General features: G+C 38.8%; 5 protein-coding genes across 5 annotated transcripts; 1 reads left to right on the top strand and 4 right to left on the bottom strand.

Moving 5' to 3' along the window:
- Window positions 1-738: 738 nt before the first annotated feature.
- On the bottom strand, window positions 739-4,103 carry LOC148926845 (uncharacterized). Its single transcript, XM_089059268.1, has 4 exons — window positions 2,796-4,103; window positions 2,406-2,567; window positions 2,211-2,267; window positions 739-1,269 (listed from the first exon to the last, which is right to left on the bottom strand). The coding sequence occupies exons 1-4, from the start codon at window positions 4,101-4,103 to the stop codon at window positions 739-741; spliced, it is 2,058 nt and encodes a 685-aa protein (XP_088915394.1).
- Window positions 4,104-9,045: 4,942 nt separating this feature from the next.
- On the top strand, window positions 9,046-10,990 carry ABCI17 (non-intrinsic ABC protein 3). Its single transcript, XM_048085171.2, has 4 exons — window positions 9,046-9,221; window positions 9,651-9,974; window positions 10,318-10,505; window positions 10,601-10,990. The coding sequence occupies exons 1-4, from the start codon at window positions 9,203-9,205 to the stop codon at window positions 10,853-10,855; spliced, it is 786 nt and encodes a 261-aa protein (XP_047941128.1). The 5' UTR covers window positions 9,046-9,202; the 3' UTR covers window positions 10,856-10,990.
- A 39-nt stretch (window positions 10,991-11,029) lies between these two features.
- Window positions 11,030-12,559, bottom strand: LOC125189332 (uncharacterized). The gene has a single exon (XM_048086619.2). It carries the CDS (start codon window positions 12,325-12,327, stop codon window positions 11,191-11,193), a length of 1,137 nt encoding a protein of 378 aa, XP_047942576.2. The 5' UTR covers window positions 12,328-12,559; the 3' UTR covers window positions 11,030-11,190.
- A 1,337-nt stretch (window positions 12,560-13,896) lies between these two features.
- Window positions 13,897-15,408, bottom strand: LOC125189333 (uncharacterized). The gene has a single exon (XM_048086620.2). The coding sequence runs from the start codon at window positions 15,219-15,221 to the stop codon at window positions 14,067-14,069; it is 1,155 nt and encodes a 384-aa protein (XP_047942577.1). The 5' UTR covers window positions 15,222-15,408; the 3' UTR covers window positions 13,897-14,066.
- Window positions 15,409-15,495: 87 nt separating this feature from the next.
- Window positions 15,496-19,027, bottom strand: LOC125188371 (very-long-chain aldehyde decarbonylase CER3-like). Its single transcript, XM_048085169.2, has 12 exons — window positions 18,657-19,027; window positions 18,442-18,537; window positions 18,130-18,350; window positions 17,825-18,054; window positions 17,507-17,726; window positions 17,283-17,410; window positions 16,945-17,195; window positions 16,741-16,848; window positions 16,459-16,665; window positions 16,225-16,335; window positions 15,976-16,149; window positions 15,496-15,889 (listed from the first exon to the last, which is right to left on the bottom strand). Exons 2-12 carry the CDS (start codon window positions 18,526-18,528, stop codon window positions 15,734-15,736), a joined length of 1,893 nt encoding a protein of 630 aa, XP_047941126.1. The 5' UTR covers window positions 18,529-18,537; window positions 18,657-19,027; the 3' UTR covers window positions 15,496-15,733.
- Between the last annotated feature and the right edge of the window lie 262 nt (window positions 19,028-19,289).

Below are 19,289 nucleotides of genomic sequence, written 5' to 3'. Positions count from 1 at the left end.
CGTTTCTACAAGGATGTCTAGGATGTATTTTCTCTGTCTCAAAAAAATCCCTTTCTGTGATCTTAACACCTCGATCCCAAGAAAATATTTGAGATCCCCTAAGTCCTTCATCTCAAACTCCCGAAACAGATTCCTCTTCAAGCTCTCAATCTCTTCCAAGTCGTCACCTGTGATAATCATGTCATCGACATATATGATTAAGCAAGTGATTTTATCTCCTTTCTTCTTCAAAAAGAGAGTATGATCGGAGTTGCTCTGTTTATATCCATAACTAATCATTGCCCCGACGAATTTCCCAAACCATACTCTTGGGGACTGCTTCAACCCATATAAAGTTTTCCTCAGCCTACATCCTTCCCCTATCTTGAAGTCTGCTGCGAATCCTGGAGGGGCCTCCATATACACCTATTCTTCTTTTTTTAGCTCATCATGAAGAAAGGCATTCGTCACATCGAATTGATGCAGTGGCCAATCTTTATTTGCCGCCACAGACAATAAGACTCGAATTGTGTTCATCTTGGCTACTGGGGAGAAAGTTTCTGAATAATCTACCCCATATGTCTGAGTATATCCATTCGCGACTAGCCGTGCTTTGTACCTCTCAACTGAGCCGTCTGGTCTCCTCTTGATAGTGAAGACCCATCGGCATCCTACAGGTCGCTTCCCATTAGGTAAGATGCACGTTTCCCAAGTGTTGTTCCGGATCAGTGCATCTATTTCTTTTTGCATTGCCTCTCTCTAGTGCTTATGCCGCATAGCCTCTTCCCATGACTGTGGGATCTCTTCCTCCTCATACAGTGCCTTCTCAAATGCTTGAGCCATTTCTGACATATGGCTCGTAACTAGGCAAGCAACAGAGTAGCGAGCCTTCCTGTTAATCCTCTCAGGTGTATATCTTTTTAGTGGAACTCCTCTGTTCTCCCGATGTGGAAGAATGTACCCCCCTGTGTCGGGGTCAATCCCTTCGACTTCTTCACTAGTGTTTCCATCTGTGTTTTCCACAACAGGGCCTTCTTCTTCCTCTACACTTACACCATCAGTAGTAAAGGAAATTGGAGGAACATGGTTATCAATACTTACATTGGATAGACTTACATTGGATAGCCTCAACGGGGAAGTAGTTGGTTGAGTGTCACCTTCAGGAACGAACTGTCCTACTTCAGAGACTTGCTCAGCGAAATCGCTTACTGCCGCCTCTGTTAGGCCCACTTCGGGATTACTTGGCGTTGGCATCGGCGCTGATATCCAACTTAGCGGATCCTTCCCTGACTGCTAAGGTGGGTATAAAAGTATTCGGTTTCAAGGAAATTGAAATTCATCGTAACAAACATTCAATTGGTTTTAGGATCAAAGCACCTATACCCCTTTTGGTTTATCCCATATCCCACGAAGACACACTTAATTGCACAAGGAGAAAGTTTGGTTCGTTCATGTTTTGGGGTATGAACAAAAACGGAGCACCCAAAGACTCGCGGTTCAAGAGTTAAAGGTGGTGGAATTTTGGTGAATGAGGATAGGTCTTGGAGTGGTGTTTGGTGTTTGAGGATACTTGTGGGTAATCTGTTCAAGAGATAGGCTGAGGTGGCAATGGCTTCGGGCCAGAAGTGTTTTGGGGCTTTTGATTCAATGAGCATAGAGCGGGTCATTTCTAGGAGGGAACGGTTTTTTCTTTCGACTACACCATTCTGTTCAGGAGTGTAGGCACAACTGGTTTGATGAATCAGACCATTTTCTTGAAAAAATTGTTTCATGCTGAATTAACGAATTCCCTCCCATTATCTGATTTCAAGATTTTTATAGAAGACTGGTACTGAGTTTTGATAAGGTTAAAAAAGTATGAAAAATGTATATAAACCTCAGATTTTTGTTTCATGAAATATACCCAAGTCATGCGAGTGCAGTCATCAACAAAAACTAAGTAGTATTTAAGATCCTGCCCCCCCAGTAAAAGGTGTGGGGCCCTAAACATCAGAGTGAATTAATGAAAAAGGAAGATCAACACGAGTATTATTCAAAGGATAAGAGGTTCGGTGGCTTTTAGCCAAAAAACAGGTTTCACAATACTCATCATGTTTAGAAACAAAATTAGGAAACAATAATTTTAAGTAACCGATAGAAGGATGTCCCAAGCATCGATGCCAAAGCCAAGCCTTCCTATTGGCAGACCCGTGAGTTAGCATGGCGGTCCCTTTTTGAGTTATCTCATCTACATAGTACAATCCATCATGTTCAGTGCCACGTCCAATTATTTCCCCGGTTTGGATATCCTGCAGCAGACAGAAATGAGGTTGCATCAATAAGGTGCAATTTAATTCCTTCGTGACATGGCTAATAGACAACAATTTATGAGACAACGAAGGAATGTAAAGACAGTTAAATAATTGAAGGGTAGGTGATATTTTCACAGTTCCCGCCCCCTCAACTTTTGTAAACTCTCCATTAGCTGTCTGAATATGGGATTTTTGAGGTTTTTGAATCCCTGTAAGATCTGAAGCATCATAAGTTATCGTATCAGTCGCCCCACAATCAAATATCCATCTATCGTTTTTCTCATATCCACTAGACACCTGACATGCAATTCCAGTGTTTTCTAGGGGCTGAAATCTATTTTTACACACAATCGGGGTACTAATAGGGAAATTACTTAGTTCGGGGTCAGATTCGCACAACACAAGAGAATAGGGGTCATTAGGCAATAAATGGGGTACATTAAGTAATTTATTGTATTGCTGGGGTGAAAAATAGGATTTATGTAAAGTTTGGGGTTCTTTAACCAAAGAACCCACAAACCCTACGTTATCTGTCGCCGTTGTTTCTTCATCTCCCCCAAATTCCTCCTCTGACCAATTCGACACCACCGTTCCTCCGGCGAAGTTGGCGGCTCCCATCTGACCCGTCGGCTGAGCAGCACCGATTGCTCCCCTGTCGCCGCCCCGAGTCTGAGCAGCTTCCCTGTTTCCTTCGGCGGTGGCGATAGGGTAATTTCCTCCGTCTCTCGGTTGCCCTCCGATAACTGCAGCAGCGTGGCCGCCGTGGCCGCCGCGGTTCCAGGGAGCGCGTGGTGGCGCGAATGGTGGCAATGCGGATGAGTTCTTGCCGTGTTTCTCCTCCCACCAATCGGGAAATCCGATCAATTCGAAGCACGATTCTTTCGTGTGCTTCTTCTTCTTACAATAAGAACAAACAAGCTTCGATTTGTCTTCATCATTGTTCCGCCGGTTCCAGCCGCCTCCTCTACCGCGATTGCCGCCGCCCCTGGAGCCGCTGCCGTGCTGGTGCGATCCTCCTCGGACGACAAGTCCTGCTCCGATGCCTTCTGTTGTGGCTCCGGCTCCTGACTGTAACACTTGAGACCGTGTCTCTTCTTGTTTGATCAGATTGTAGGCAAGGTCAACCGAGGGAAGTGGCTCCATTTTAACTATCTCCCTTTTGGTTGTTTCATATTTGCCGTCTATTGCAGTCAGAAACGTATAGAGTCTCTGTTCTTGGATCCAATTATCATGTATTTCCATGTCCTCCGGGTACTTCATAGGATTTGTCCGTTTCTGATCTATTGACATCCACAAATCTTGTAGGGTACTCCATGTCTCCTCTAACGATTGGCTTCCTTGTTTCACCATGCTGGCTTTGATATGCAAATCGTATATTTGGAGTTTATCTCCTCCGCTCCCGTACGTGATAGCCAACGCATCCCATATGTGTTTGGTTGTCGGTTGTTTCAACACTCGGCTGATCAACCGAGGTTCGATATTCTGTGTGAGCCATGTGAACACGCAGTGATCAGCTTGTTGCCATTGCGGAAAGGCTGGATCGGTTTGTGGCGGGGGAGGTGGCACTCCGGTTACGTGAGAAACCATTCCCCTGCCGCTTATAGCCGTCTTCATTAGGACAACCCATTCAGAGTAATTTTCTCCATTCAATTTGCTTCCTCCGATGTGGAGGGGTTGTGTATCGATTTTGTACACAATGGATTTTTCTGGTGGATTTTCTATGTTCTCTGGTTTGGGTGTTGATGGTATCATCATGGCAAGACTTTTGCTCATGATTTCGGCAATTTGCCGAGCAATTTCATCCGATTGGGATGGATTTTTTTCATCTGACATGGTTTGTTTTGAATGGTTTTCTGCAGATTTGGCTTAAGGTCGAGAAAGGTTAGGGACTGTGATAAAAATTTTCTGAGTCCTGCTCTGGTACCATGTTAAATGGTGCAGAAAACATTGTGGAAAGGAAGAGGGGAAGAAACAATTGTGTAGAATATGATGATAATTTCATTGTATAAAGCACCCTTTAAATAGGGATTACAAACAAGTAAATATGGTGGAACTTGTGCTCCAAGTATTCTTGGGCACCAAGCTAATATATTTCTTAGGCACCAAGCTAATGTGTTTCTTGTCCTCCAAGTTAATATCTTTTCCTTTTCTAACAAAATCATCTAATCTATCCATTTGGGATGTTTCCAAATATTAACTCCTCTGCGGAAGTAATCAATAACAAAATTCTATTCTCTATTTATGTACTCGATGACCACATATTTGAAATCTTGACACGATCGATGCACCCTTTTTAAATAGAGTGCACTACATAAATGGTACCTGATCTTTCACTTTCACACATAAATGGTACTTGATCTTTATTTTATATCGTTTTTGGTATCTATAAATCACATTTTTGGTACCTGATGCAATTTTCACCCCAAAATACCATTTAAACAAATTCATTTTTCCATTTGTATCCTAAAGGATATTTTAGGTATTGACAAAACTAGTACCAAAAGTGATATTATAATATCTTCTCTCATTCTCCTCACTCTTTACACTATTATTATTAATCAATATTAATATTATTATTTTGATGTTATAAATTAATAATTAATTTATTTTTTATTATTATTTAAATATACTTAATCATAATTATCATAATTATAGTTGTAATTATATTTAATTACTATAATTATATTATTGTTATAAAAGTAAAAACTAGTAGTAATTAATAAATAATAATAATAATAATAATAATAATTTTATATTAAATTTATAACTAATCAATATAGCCTTAATCAAAATTTAAAATTGTGAATTGTATTCATAATGATAAAGAGTAAATATTTTTAGTTAGGTGTTTCAACCCTAAAATGAGTATAAATAATTTAATTAAAAATATTTAATTAATTTAATTACTTTAAATAATTAATTTAATTAGGTGTTTTGTTATTGATTTATATTATGAATTGCAATTAGATACTAAAAGAAAATATATACTATGAAGAAAAAGAAAAAAGAGGAAATATATACTATGAAGAAAAAGAAAGAAGAAAGGAAGATAAAATACTAAAAAGAAATAAGAAAATGAAGAAAAAAGAAAGAAGAATAAACTAAAGATGAAAAAAAGAAATAAGAAAAGAAGAAAAAATAATCACATATTTGGTTTTATTTAATTGAAATTTTCAAAAATATCCTCCATATCAAAAAAATCACATGTTTGGTACCTAGGGTTATTTTTGTCATAGGGTACCAAAAACGATATAAAATAAAGATCAGGTTACATTTATGTGCGAAAGTGAAAGATCAGGTATCATTCACGTAGTTCACTCTTTTAAATATAAACGACGATTGACAAAGGCCACATGCAGCCCATAATCATTCAACTCCAACAAAATATCACTTTCTATTTTCAACTTTTGAAATTAGTACAACTAGTGTTAACACTTGTGCTATACACAAGATAAAAGATTTTTAAATAATGAAGATATATTAACTTAAAATAAAGAATAGAGAATAAATAAGCATAAAAATATATTTACAGATAAAAACTAATTAAAATAAGTATTTGTAATATTATAAACAACAACAAAAAAAATATTTGTACAATTGTACTCCTCTCAACCCACTCTCAGTGAAACATTTCAGATTAACACTTATATATAGTTACTTATTTCAAAAAATAATTCGAAAAATGTAAAGTCCAATAAATTAGAATTTCAAATTAAAAGTTAGCATGAATATAATAATAGAGTACGACACTTAAATTAAAAAAACTATATTCTATTAAAAAAAATGTACCCCTGCTATAAATTGCATAATTTTATACCATTATTTAAAATCAAAATTATACTCCAAAAAGCCCACTAAATATATTAGACTAAAGTCCAACCATTATTAAACCCTAAATGCGGCCTACCCTCCGTATCTCTCTCTCTCTAATCGGCGGCAGAAATCATCTCTCCGGCCAGAGCACAGCTCGCCAGCTCTCCTTCCGTACAGCCTCGGCGGTTGTCCCGTTTGTAGCGCCGCCTCATCCCGCCTGCACAGCCACGTCGCCGGCGTCAGCTCTCTTTCTGTTTCCTCTGATGTTCTTCTTCTTCGGCAGGTAAAGATCAGATCTTTGAAGTGGCGGCTGGAGACGCCATTTTAGGGAGGCTGAGAGGACGCGAAGGACGGATTTGAGGGGGGGAAATCGGAGGTTTTGCGTTGGATTTTGGTGGGTCTGCACTGCCTAGCCGCCGCCGTTGGAGCTGGTCGTCGCCGGCGTATGGTTGCCGTGGTTCAGCTTCGTTGCTGACTGCAATAAAAAAAATCAAAATATTAGATAATTAGTCCACTAAAATGCAGATTCAATTAGTTGTGGGTATATATAAATGTTAATCTTATTTGAGAAGCCACTATTGCTTACTTAATAAGAGCTGCCTTTTTTCTATCCAATAGTTGTCATTTCACAAAATGATCAAAAGGTAAACAAAATTGGAAAAGATCACCTAATTCTTTTTTGTAAATATATTTTTATACTTATTTTAATGAATTTGGGTCAATCCTTATTGGGTTTGGGTCCTTATCGGATTCACCCGTTAAGAACTTGATAATTTTGAGTTGAATTGAGGTCGGATAACCCATTAAAAATAACATTATTATTTTTATTCCCAACTTAATTAACCTTTACTTTTATTCACTAAATTCGTATAAATCAAGTTTAAAACGTGTAGATGAGTTTTATCATATAAATCATGTTTAGTCATGTACTTAGTTTTGATCGTGTTAATCGGGTTCTGATCGTTATCGTGTAATTATAGTGTCGTATCAACACATATTAAATCGTATCGTTAATGAGTTCGTGTCGTGAGTCGTCGTAGTTAAATTTGAATGTAGCATGTCGGGCTCATATTCGAGTTGAGGCTTTTCTTAACAAGTCAGATTTGAATTAGGCTTTATTAGAGCATAGTCATAACTATTACTATTAGTTACGCATTCTCAAAATATGTTGCAGTAGTAGTAGTAAAATTCGGAAAAAATTTGATGAATATTTATTTCCATACAATATTAAAATTTAATTTGGTGTTAGCACGCTCTAATTTATTGCATAAATCTAGAAGATGTTATTTAATAGTATTATATTTATTTGATCTAATCTTTTTTATATATTTCATTATTTTGTACTGTTAACTATACTCCCTTGGGAAAATGTTTTAGAGATATAATGTCTCCAAGCTATAATGCCATAATGAGGGTTAAATAGTAATATTACATTATATTTTATTTTTAATAAAATTTATAATTTATAAAGATTCTTTTTTGCCCCTGCATCTAGAAAGTGGAAAATTTGAATAAGGGGTATTAATTACGTATGATTTAAATAAGATGACTTCATTATGGGAACTATATATATGGAAGATAAGGATTGTTCCTAGATAAGTTCGAAGATTATTTGTCTAAGGGAATAATTTTTATACATAGTTGATTTATTTATTTTTCTAATTTGCTGGAAAAATAAATTAATGAATGTATAAGTAAAAGTTTATCAATTTTTAGCTATTTTCCATTAATATGAAAAATAATAAAACAAACAATTTTAAAATATTAAAAAATCAAATGCTTTAATAATTTTACAAAAAATAAAAATTTAATATTTGCTCTTTCGGACATATAAATTTTGGTCCGTCCACTACAATTAGTACCCTTTTTATTTGCAGAAATTTGTTCACACTTTTGATTTATTGGTATAAATTAAGTTTGTGATAGATTTTATTGTAATTCTTTACAATCCCAAATTTAATTTCATTTAATTCTTCATTTTTGAAACGCTATAGTCATATCTTAATAAAAAAAAATATAATCATATGTTATTAACTCATTTATTATTTACTATTTTTAAAATTAAAAAAAATTGAGTTATTATCACCATAATATTCAACTTCAAAGTCATACATATTATAAAATTAAAATAGTTACTTATTTTATAGCACAATTAAGAAAACAAGTCATATTATGTAAAACTAACAATATTATAATCACAAAATAAAAAATAAAATACAAAATATGGAGTATATCTTATATAAAAATTAAAATACAAACTAACTAATGGTATATAAAAAGTATTAAAAATAGAAAGAAAATCAAACTTATACAAAGCACATTACGAATATAATTAAGATATAAATATAATATAGTAATAAAATATACTAGCTTCCTAATACTACTACTTAATAAAATATAAAAATATGCCTAATATTTGTAAAAATAATGTCTAATTTAATGCATTAATGAAAACAGAATATTACAATTTAGCTAAAATCAATACGGATATATATCTAATTTGATTTGGCATGTATAATCCAATTAGGGTATATTAGTCCATATTTGAATTAATCTTATGTCAAAGAGACATAAGTGTATTATGGCTTGGAGACATTATATCTCTAAATCACTAAGCACTTTCTTAATAATTTAGTTGCATTTCGTCCAACAATCAAACATATATGTCAAATCAAATAAGCTTAAACTTTTGTACAAACTATATAAATTCTCAAGTTGGGTTGAACTCAATCAAGCTTTTACCAAACGACTTTTTATACGCACAAAATTTATGTAATTGTAATATGCATATTGACAAGTTAATTAGTAGTAGTAAATTGAGAAGCAGTACACGCTAGTAAAGTGTTTTTAAAATAGGATGAGGTGCAATATCTTCCTACACATCTATAGGTCCAAACTTTTTTAATTAAAAAAAAATCGTAATTCATTATTTTGCCAAAGTAGTAGTCGTTACACACTAAACTGCTGTCCAGTTCTTGATTCCCTACCCAGTGCCCACTCATTTTTCTTGTTCATCTCAGGAAGGTTTCTACTGAACCTCTACTTTTTTGGCTACACGATTCTTTAAAGACACCGAAAAAAAACCCAATCTTTCTCCTACAAACTCTCTGCTTCAGCAAATGGAAGCAGCTTTTGAAGGTTACATTTCATCCATCCCCACTTTCTGAATTTTCGATGATTTAAGCTTCACTGTTTCTTACCACTAGAGTAACTAATTCTGCTACACTCGAATGCTAAAAAATAAACTGGTTTGTAGAATTTCTTTTTTTTTTTTGGTAGATTAGTGAACAGTAATATCTGTTACCAGTGTAATGTTGATGAAATTCTTACTATCATTATAGTAATTTCAATCTGTTTGTGTAATGAAAGTGTGCTTAACTGTCTGTGTATTAGGCCTCTAGGTGAGTTTATCTGCCAAGGAATTAAATAAAGATCAAAATTTGAAATAATATTCATTTCTTGTTCTAGAATTTGTGGATAATCTTGTACTACAACTCTGAAATGATGAAAGATTTCTTTTTCTTGGATTCTTTAAATTGTTCTTGAATGTATTGTGAATTGATGCAGTGGATGGAGGAGGAGAGCGCCTGCTAGGTTTGGTAGATGGGCACTCTCCTGAAATGAAAATAGAGGTGAGGGATCTGACAAGGGTTTCTGACAAGGGTGTAAGAATACTGAACAAACTCAACCTAGACATTCCCAAAGGACTGATCATGGGGGTGATCGGGCCGAGTGGCAGCGGGAAATCCACATTTCTTCGCAGCCTCAACCGGTTATGGGAGCCTGCCTCTGCTACAGTGTTCTTGGATGGTGTGGATATCTGTCAGCTTGATGTTCTCAGCCTTCGTCGAAAAGTTGGTATGCTGTTCCAGCTTCCTGTGCTGTTTGAAGGTAAATATCTTTGTATCAATGAGAATTGCTTAGAGTTGGCAGTGAATTAGCTAGATGATCATAAAACTTGATTAGTTTTTGTGTGTTTTGATCCATTTAGAAAGAAAGCAAGGGGAAGGCTGCTTTTCAGCCTGACGCTGTTCGGTTATTGCAATGAGTGCACTGAACGTGAAGTCTACTGTCACAGTTCTTGTTAAAAGCTAGCTTTTTAGCTCTAGATATGTTAAGTATTTGAGTAACGTGGTTCAGTGGCATGCTTTGTTCTAAGTTCCACGTAGTATTGGTAACTCATACGCTCCTTGTTCTGTTGCATATCGAGTAAAATGGAGTGAACTTGTTGCAGGAACTGTTGCAGACAACGTGCGTTATGGACCACAGTTAAAGGGAAACAAACTAAACGACAATGAGGTATACAAGTTATTGGCTCTTTCAGATCTCGATTCCTCTTTCTACAACAAGTCTGGCGGAGAGCTATCTGTTGGTCAGGCGCAAAGGGTTGCTCTCGCAAGAACTTTAGCTAACGAGCCAGAGGTGACCTCAAACAAGCTTCTAGTAACTCTCAAGTGCATTGTGCTTGAGATAATTGGTCTGCTATTTAATCTGGAAAACCCCTTTTGTCTATGAAGGTTTTGCTGCTTGACGAGCCAACGAGCGCATTGGATCCGATTTCAACCGAGAACATAGAAAATGCTCTGGTGAGACTGAAGAAAGAACAGGAAATGACAATCGTTATAGTATCTCACAGCATCAAACAGATACAGAGGATTGCCGATGTGGTGTGCCTTGTTGTAGATGGGGAGATTGTTGAAATCTTGAAACCTGATCGCCTCTCCGAGGCTAAGCATCCCATGGCACAAAGGTTCTTGCAGCTTAGCTCTTAAACTTTTATATATTTGTCACAGCAGTCAGCCACGAAAAGTTGTACCGATAAACTTGTGCAATATGTATAATATGCCATGTTGATGATCACCTGTAGTCCACTTTTATTTTGTCAATGTTAATTTTACATTGAAATCTTCCCACTTTAGCTAGAGGAATGAATTTGACAGTATACATTGTTGAGAGAAGTTGATTATTGTGAATGCTATCAAGGGAAGAATTACAACTCTTTCAATGACTTATTCTAGTTGAGGGGCTCCCCACCTCATGACAGATCCGAACAACTCTTGAAAAAACAGAGTCGTAAAAGTTAAACATTTCGATACTGGTTGCTGTATCAAACTGTTGATGCCAGGTAAATGCTGGACAGCACCATTGTAAACACGAGACCAAGGCCGTACTCAAGAGGTGTGGCCGCGCTCTTCGCTGCTGGTGTACCTCCGGCTGCAGTTGCTCCTCCAACCTCTGATGACGGTCCCTCTGCACCTGGAGCCAAAGCTGAAACAGGGGCCTTTGCTGTTGGTGCTGTGACTGGTGCTGCAGATGACCTGGAAGGAACTGGTGCCGGGACCTTTGAAGGTAAAGGGGCCTTGCTCGGCGTTGGTGTGGTTGCAGCTGCGACGGGAGCAGTGCTCGCCTTTGGCGCGGCGGTAGATGGAAGGGGAGCAGCTGTGCTTGGTGTTGGTGGAGCCAGGGCTGGGACAGTGGCTGCGCTCGGTGTTGGTGGAGGCGTTGATGGGATCGGAAGCAAGCTTGCTAGTGGTGGCGGTATCGGTAGAGAAGGTAAAGTGGTTGGCGGAGGGGTTGCAGCGGCGGTGGCTGGAGGCGGAGGGGTTCCAGCAACGGTTGCTAGAAGAGGAGGGGTTGCAGCGGCCGTGGCTAGAGCAGGAGGGGTTGCAACGGCGGGAGGGGATGTGACCGGCGGAGACGAAGTTTTGGAGCCATCAATCCCCTGAGGTATGATAGCACTGCTCACTTGGAGAATTGAGATGTTGTAAGGCTCTAGGAGAACAGATTTGACCAGGCTCGAGTCGAGTGGCGATCCGGGCATGGCTGAGCCGAAGGCAAAGCTGCCGACTGCGGGGCTGGACACACTGACGAAGCCCTGCTGGCCGCGGGCGAGGCCGGTGGTCTGGAAGAGGGTGGTCATGAGGTTGCGGCTGGTGGCCTGAGTCTGCAGTCTCGGGGCATCGTAGTAGTCGAGGAGGATGTGCACGGAGAGGATGCTCCGGATGAGCTCCACGGGCTTCCCGGAGAGGGGGGAGAGGCTCCCGTTGTCGAGTACGAGGAGGGTGATGGTGTTGCGGGCGTTGATCTCGGCGGCCAGGTTGGTCTGGGTGAGGTAGCTGTTGAAGGTGGCGAACTCGGGGTATTGGTTGAGGAGTTGGGTGATGTCGTGGGCGTTGGCAGTGTGGAGTGAGATGGTGAGGAGAGAGAGAAGGAGAGAGAGGGGGAGAGCCATCTTCATGTTCATTTTGAGAGAGGAGTGATGAATAATGTTATGGAAGTGAAGAGTGGGAGGAAATGGTATTTGTATATGAGTATGTGAGCATGAGTATAGGTGTTTTGTAGGAGAAAGGTTCGCTCTCCTTAAAAGCTGGAGATGCTTGGTTGGGAGGTGGTGGTCTAAGAATTGGTATAACTTCTCATTTCTTAAAATAGATTTTCTTCAATTTTACATTGCTTTTGTTGTACTAGGTTGTAGGAGTAGTATTTATTTTGTGGAATTTCTTGAATTTTATTACTAGTAATTTTCTCAATATTTAACAATCTTAAAGTTTCAAATGTCAAGCGCTTAATATTTAACAATCTTAATATTTCAAATGCTAGCAATGGCTTAATATATAGATTGGCTTGATCTTTTGATTAAGAACATCTATTGCCTATTGGAATACATCTTATTAAAGCTGCGTCAGCCATATCTATTTTGTTTTATATAGTACTCGTATTTGTTTTGAACTTTTTTATACAAACATTTCACAAGTTATTATTGACACCGATAATTCTTCAAAATTGCATAACATCTAAATTCTAACTTGTTAATCGATTTAACTGCAAATATTTGAATAAAACAACATATCAAACTTTAATTTTTCCATAATTTATAAACTTACTATGTTAATAACAACTTTGAAGATATTACAATAAACTAAGTGTATAAAGCAAAATCAGTATTAACTAATCGATTGAGCTGCTTATAGATGTTTGCAATATAAAAAATATAAATAAAAAAAAAACTTTTATTTACACCATATAAGAATTTTTTTAAAACAAAATATTTTTTACACATTCTATAATTACATTTTCATTATATTTTTCATGAAAATAAACAAGGCTTTCTGAAAATCAAATAACACTTTTTATTATAATCAAATACTCTTTTATTTGTTCGATTTTACGATATTAAACGAAACTTCCCTTAATATGAAAGTAAGACTGGTTTAAAACGAATTTCTTTAGGTGTGATTAAAAGGATTGTAATTGGTTTAATGAAAACTATTACTATGAAAATATAGTTATACCTTGCACATGAAAGCCTTATCTATCCACACGGTAGAAAAATTGGTAGTTGCAATTCGAAATAGGTGGTTACAGTTCATCAAAGGTAAGAATCGTAACCGGCCCGTGTAGGAAGGAGGCGGTTCCGGTTCCGGTTCAGCGTAAATATTGTTAATCCCATTTCATTATTTCAATAATTAATTTCCCTTTGACGAAGATATAGTCCTGCAAGATTAAGATGTACTAGTGTAATTTTATGTAATTAGACTAGATAGCCGATAGTATTTCTGAACTCAAGTTTGAACTTTAATTAATTATTTTGTCAAGATTAACTTAATTAGTAGTAGGTACGAGATAAAGTTTAGTTTGGTTACACTTAATTTCATAGTTGAAAGTGGATGATTTGCAATTTGCATCCTATCACACTTGCTATAATTTTGTTTTGGGTGTATCAGATTTTCCACCTAATGGACAGTGTTATGCTCAAAAAAATGCATGCAAGCAAGCATAGTATAGTATATCGAAATACAAAGGGAAACACAAGTTAAAAAAGGCTGATTATTGTCAATTTCATTTCATCAAGGAAAGATTTGCATCTTTCAATGACTTATTGTAGTTGAGGGGTTGCCCGCCTCCTATAATGATCCGACAAAATTATGTAGTATGTATGTGCTAACAACTCTACAAAATCCTTTCAAAATTTCCACTCTTTTCTCAAATTGTTGATGCTAGGTGGAGGGTGGACAACGCCATTGTGCATACCACGGCCACGCCAATTTCGAGCGCCGCTGCTGCACCCTTGGCTGCAGGTTCGCTCGAACCCGATTCATCTGATGCTGGAGTATCATCGGCCGATGCAGCAGGGGACGAGGCAGAGCCGGGGGCAGCAGATGGAGTGGCCCCCACGGTTGGGGCAGCAGCCTTGGTTGGCGCAGCCGCCTTTGTTGGAGCAGCCGCCTTTGTTGGCGCAGCCGCCTTTGTTGGGGCAGCAGCCTTGGTTGGGGCAGCAGCCTTAGTTGGAGGGGTTGCCTTGGTTGGTGGGGCCGTGACCGTGGCATTGGCGGGTGGAGGAGTGGCTGTGGCAGTGGCATTGGCGGGTGGGGGAGTGGTGGTGGTGGCATTGGCAGTGGCGGGTGCTGGGGGAGGGGGAGTGGTGGTGGTGGCGTTGGCAGTGGCGGGTGCTGGGGGAGGGGGAGTGGCGGTGGTGGTGGCGTTGGCAGTGGCGGGTGCTGGGGGTGGGGGAGTGGTGGTGGTGGTGGTGGTGGCGTTGGCAGTGGCGGGTGCTGGGGGTGGGGGAGTGGCCGTGGCGGCAGTGGTAGCCGCGGGGGCTGAGGTTTTGACAGCATCAATGCCTTGGGGAATGATGGGACTGCTGATTTGGAGAACTGATATGCTGTAAGGCTCTGAGGTGACAGACTTGACAAGGGCGGAGCTTTGGGTGGAGCCGGGCATGGCAGAGCCGAATGTAACGCTGGCTGCACTCGGGTGAGTCACGTTCAAGAAGCCTTGCTGGCCTAGAGCGAGGCCGCTGCTCTGGAACAAGGTGGTGGGGAGGGGTGAGGTGGCCGCAAGCTGTTGGAGCTTGGCGACATCGTAGTAATCGAGGATGACGTGTACGCTGAGGATGTTCTTGATGGCCTCGGGTGATTTGCCCGAAAGGGAGGCAATGTTGGCGTTGTCCACGACCAGGACGGTGATCGTGTTGCGGCTGTTGATGGCGCTCGCTAGGTTGGTCTGTGTGAGGTAGCTGTTGAAGTTGCTGAAATCCGGGTATTGGTTCAGGATTTGGGTGATGTCAAACCCATTGCTTCTATGGATCAACAGAAGGAGAATCAAGATCATGAAAGAGGGAATAACACTCATTTTCATCTTCTTGTTTTGCTTGTGGGAAATAGAGAGAGGTGATGATGAGTAATGATGAATTGAGGAGTGTATTTATATGTATAGTGGAGTGAGTAAGGTGTGTGAATTGAGCACAAGTGTAGGTTGATGACGAATGGAGGAGGGCTCTTTCTCCTTAATTTGAGGATCTAAGGTTTATAACTAACCGATTCTTGAAATAGGTTGTATCAAAATTTGTACTTTACTTAAAACCATGAGTTACACTAATAATAACTTCAAGTAAGAGTCTAATATAAACATGTCATGTGAAATAAGACTTTGATATATCACATTTTGATCGTGTATATAATCTTTTACCCTGTAATTCCACTTTTATTTGGGAAAAGAATACCAGAAAAGAAAGCATGGGTAGAAAAATCATGAGAAAGAAAGAAACCAAAAAAAAAAAGTGGAAAAGTGAGTAGTATGCTACATATTCCACTGGTATAGCATACAATTCTTGTTTGTATGTGTACATAATTCTTCAGTCTTGGCATATTCTACAATGGCTTCAGGCCATGTCTAAGTGCCGCCTCCCACACAATATCAATCTGATCGACGTTGATCGCCCCAACCTCGTGATGCTTCCACCCTTCAAGAAAATGTACAACTCCTCCTGCATGACAAGCGTGCACCACACCTCTTCCCATTGTATACTTAAAAACAAAGGTAAGTTTTTAGTGTTAGGACAGTAGTAAAAGGTTCAAGAATGATCGTGTTTTACGTGTTCTCAGGTGCATACCTCGCATGATCCGAGCCCTTCGACATCATCAGGCAGCCTCATTGCTGCCAGCTTCCCATAAGTGCAGTCCCTTCTAAAAGGGATGATGGGAGGAACCACAAACTGGTGGAAATGTGTTCCTGATGGAGCCCAGTACTGCTCTCTAGGCGTCGTCCACTTTCCGATTATCCATGTCTAGAAGATTCTGGAATGATCAGTACGAGGTTGAATTCATGTAAAATTCTAGAGTTGAGTTGGACCAAGAATCACCTTACACTGTTGTGCTGCCTGGTACTTAGTGACTTGAACTAAGTGTCTTTGGCAGTCTATTGGTGCTTCTTTCTGAATCTTGCAAAATCTCTCTGTCGACAGCGTCAGCATCTGCGTTCAGACATGTTTTTCAGTTTAAAGACGACGGGTTTCTAGGACCAATAATGAGCTTATAGTAAGAAGCTAATGGCCTCATTAGCTGATCTATGTACAAAAATGTGATTGTGTACTTACCAAGACTTTAACCTTGCGACGAGCAAGGTAGAGAGCGATGGCTCTCCCAAGTTTAGAGGTAGCACCGGTTAGGAAAACTTCGTCTACATCATTAGGAATCTCATGTAGGATCACAGCCGCTGTGAGGGTGTTGCCATGAACCACTCTGACTCTGAGGTTGGGATGCTTGGTGGTAAAGAGCGTCCCTCCTCCATTAAGGCTCTCGTTCTATCAAAACAACAAATGTATCACCCTTGTGTCCACGATGTCAAGAGACGAGGCCAACGTTAGGACAAGGCTCACCTTATTTAGTGCAGCAAGACTAATAACCTTAACTCCGAGCCTATCTGCTTTAAGGATAGCATCTTCTATCTGATTATTTATGCCTTTTGTTGCAAAAGGTAAGAAATACTGCCAAAAATAATTGAAAAAAACATCAGGGGACTTTCCTTAATCTTTGCCAAATGCCAATATTGAAATATGTATATTAGGGGGACCAAAATTCACCTGAAAACCGAATCTCGGGACGATCCATGTCTCATGCAGTTTACCTCTGAGACAGTAAAGGCTGAACAAGAATGTTTTAGCCTTTGCCCACATAACAAGCATCACCAAATAGGTAAAAGGCCACATTGGAAACAAGAAGGGCTTTATAGTGAAAGGCATTGAGCTGAATGATCGGAAAACGAAAGGAGAGTGTAACGCTGATATAACATCAACGACGTGTGCAAGAAACACAAAATCTGCTACTCTGCTCTCTGCAAATTTCCACTTTTTCTGAGTTCTAAAGAACTATTTTTGATAAAAGTGTTCATTTACTTTTTGTGATAAAAAAGAAACCTCACTTTTTCTTGAACTTATCTCTCGTTGGAGCTCCCATGATTGGGCGTTCGTCGTCTTCCATAAATTGTCGTAGAAGGGCATAAAGAGGCAGAAATTAGTCGCCATGTCGGTGTGGTGAAGACTGTGGTATCTGCAGCAAGAGCATGAAAATGGTTTTGATCAGACAAGCAAGACTATGAAGCTCAAAATGTGCAAGGATTCAACAAAGAAAACATGATGGACTTACGTAGGTGTACGAATGATATGCTTGAGCAGTGGGAAATTATCAAACAATTTGCTGGGGAAAACTTCAACATTGCAATGAGCCAAACACTGAAGAAAATCGAAGGCCAAAAGATAACCATACATCAAGCTTATCGACCCGTATCCTATATAGATCGTTCCCAAAGTCGGGATTCCTACAACTACACAAAGCAGCAGATGTTCCAAGAATGTAGCATGTCCAGCTGCAGACAAGCACAAATCAGCCACATACATTTTCATTCTTGATAAAATCAAAGATAAAGGACACGAGCAACGCAGCTTGTCTCGTATGCTTACTAACATGTGAAAGGATGGAGAACTCTTGAGCTATGGTGGAGCCAGTGATAGTCTTGGAAGAAAGCAGGGGAATGTAACAACCTATGCAGCCAGTAATACAGTGGCTCTGAGATTCCTATGTGGAGAATTAGGCACCACAAAAACCCCCTCGAATCGAAGATGGGAAAATCGGATAAAGGCAAACTCAAGCACAGTAATGAAGCAGCAATCATTTGAAGCATCAAGAAATTGTCCCTGTTGCATGATCAAGATTCAAGATTTAAGCACAAGAAACCAAATTTATCCTAATTTGATAGAATTGTATTATACCAATGCCATTCTGCATCGATTTGCTTGAATTCCAAGCCTTTTTGATCGATTCTTCGATTTCGATTAAGGAAAAGCATGCTAGAATAGCTCCCCCAAAGCTGATGAACAAGGGCTCTAGCCCCAAATAAGATGAGAATATGCAAGCACCAAGCTTCATTCTTGATCTCACCTCTATAGATAGCATAAAGGGCATTTGCAACTAATGGAGCATACAACAAATACTGCTCAAATAGATAAAAAAAAAACACAAAAATCAAACTCTTGACAATAATCATAAACAGTGAAATTCTTGCAGAAATGAAAAGTTCTTACCTTTAAAGTACCCAAATTCTCCCATGGCCAAGAAAACAAAGAAGCTTCATTCCTACATGAAACACTGCAATCTTTCTCACTTGCCATGTTTGCTGTCTGAAAATAACATTTGAAAAAAAATGAATCTTGGAGGATTGTAATAAATGAATCTTGGACTGTAACAAGGAAACAAGTACATTTAATATACAAGTACATTTTCCCAAATATCATTTCACCTTTTCCTTGAAGTCTCAAAGCTATAGAGGCCTTATTACACACGTACATATATATATAGACAATTCCTCTTCTTTTTTTTCTTGAATTCCACAGTAATTGAACCTACTGAAACATTGACAATATGCAGAAACTAACAGATTATTTTATGATCTATGCCGAGATATAACTCATTAAACAGTTGACAGCTGGGGGTTGGCACCACAAAATCAAAGAAAATTAAATGTGAGTGAGAAGAAATTGAGATGGTTGGGTGCACAGACATTAAGCTTTTATGGGAGTTCTAAACTTGTAGTTAGTGGATTACAGATTGTAGTTGAGAGATGTGGACGACTTAGTGTAACCGTCCTAATCCTTTTATGAAGTCTATTTGCTTTCATCATCATCATCTCAATTACTCTACTACTTTTTTTTTCTTTTTTTTGTTCCCATTAATTCATTGTGTACAACTTTGACATTAGATTTCTCTAGGATTAATGAGATCACTTTGTTCAGAGCAAACATTAAATAATATGTCAGAAATTAATCATGTAAGTCATGAAACATAGGCGATACTTGTGATGTTGAAGCTCTCTTGTTCATAGATTTTGTGTGGTGCCTAAGGCTTGTAGGGTTGGGACTAGATTACTATAGTT

The sequence above is a fragment of the Salvia hispanica genome, chromosome 5, assembly GCF_029641045.1.
Source record: "Salvia hispanica isolate PSC_SH4W2 chromosome 5, Shi_PSC_v1, whole genome shotgun sequence".
Taxonomy (NCBI): domain Eukaryota; kingdom Viridiplantae; phylum Streptophyta; class Magnoliopsida; order Lamiales; family Lamiaceae; genus Salvia; species Salvia hispanica.
This window is presented reverse-complemented; position numbering and strand designations above follow the sequence as displayed.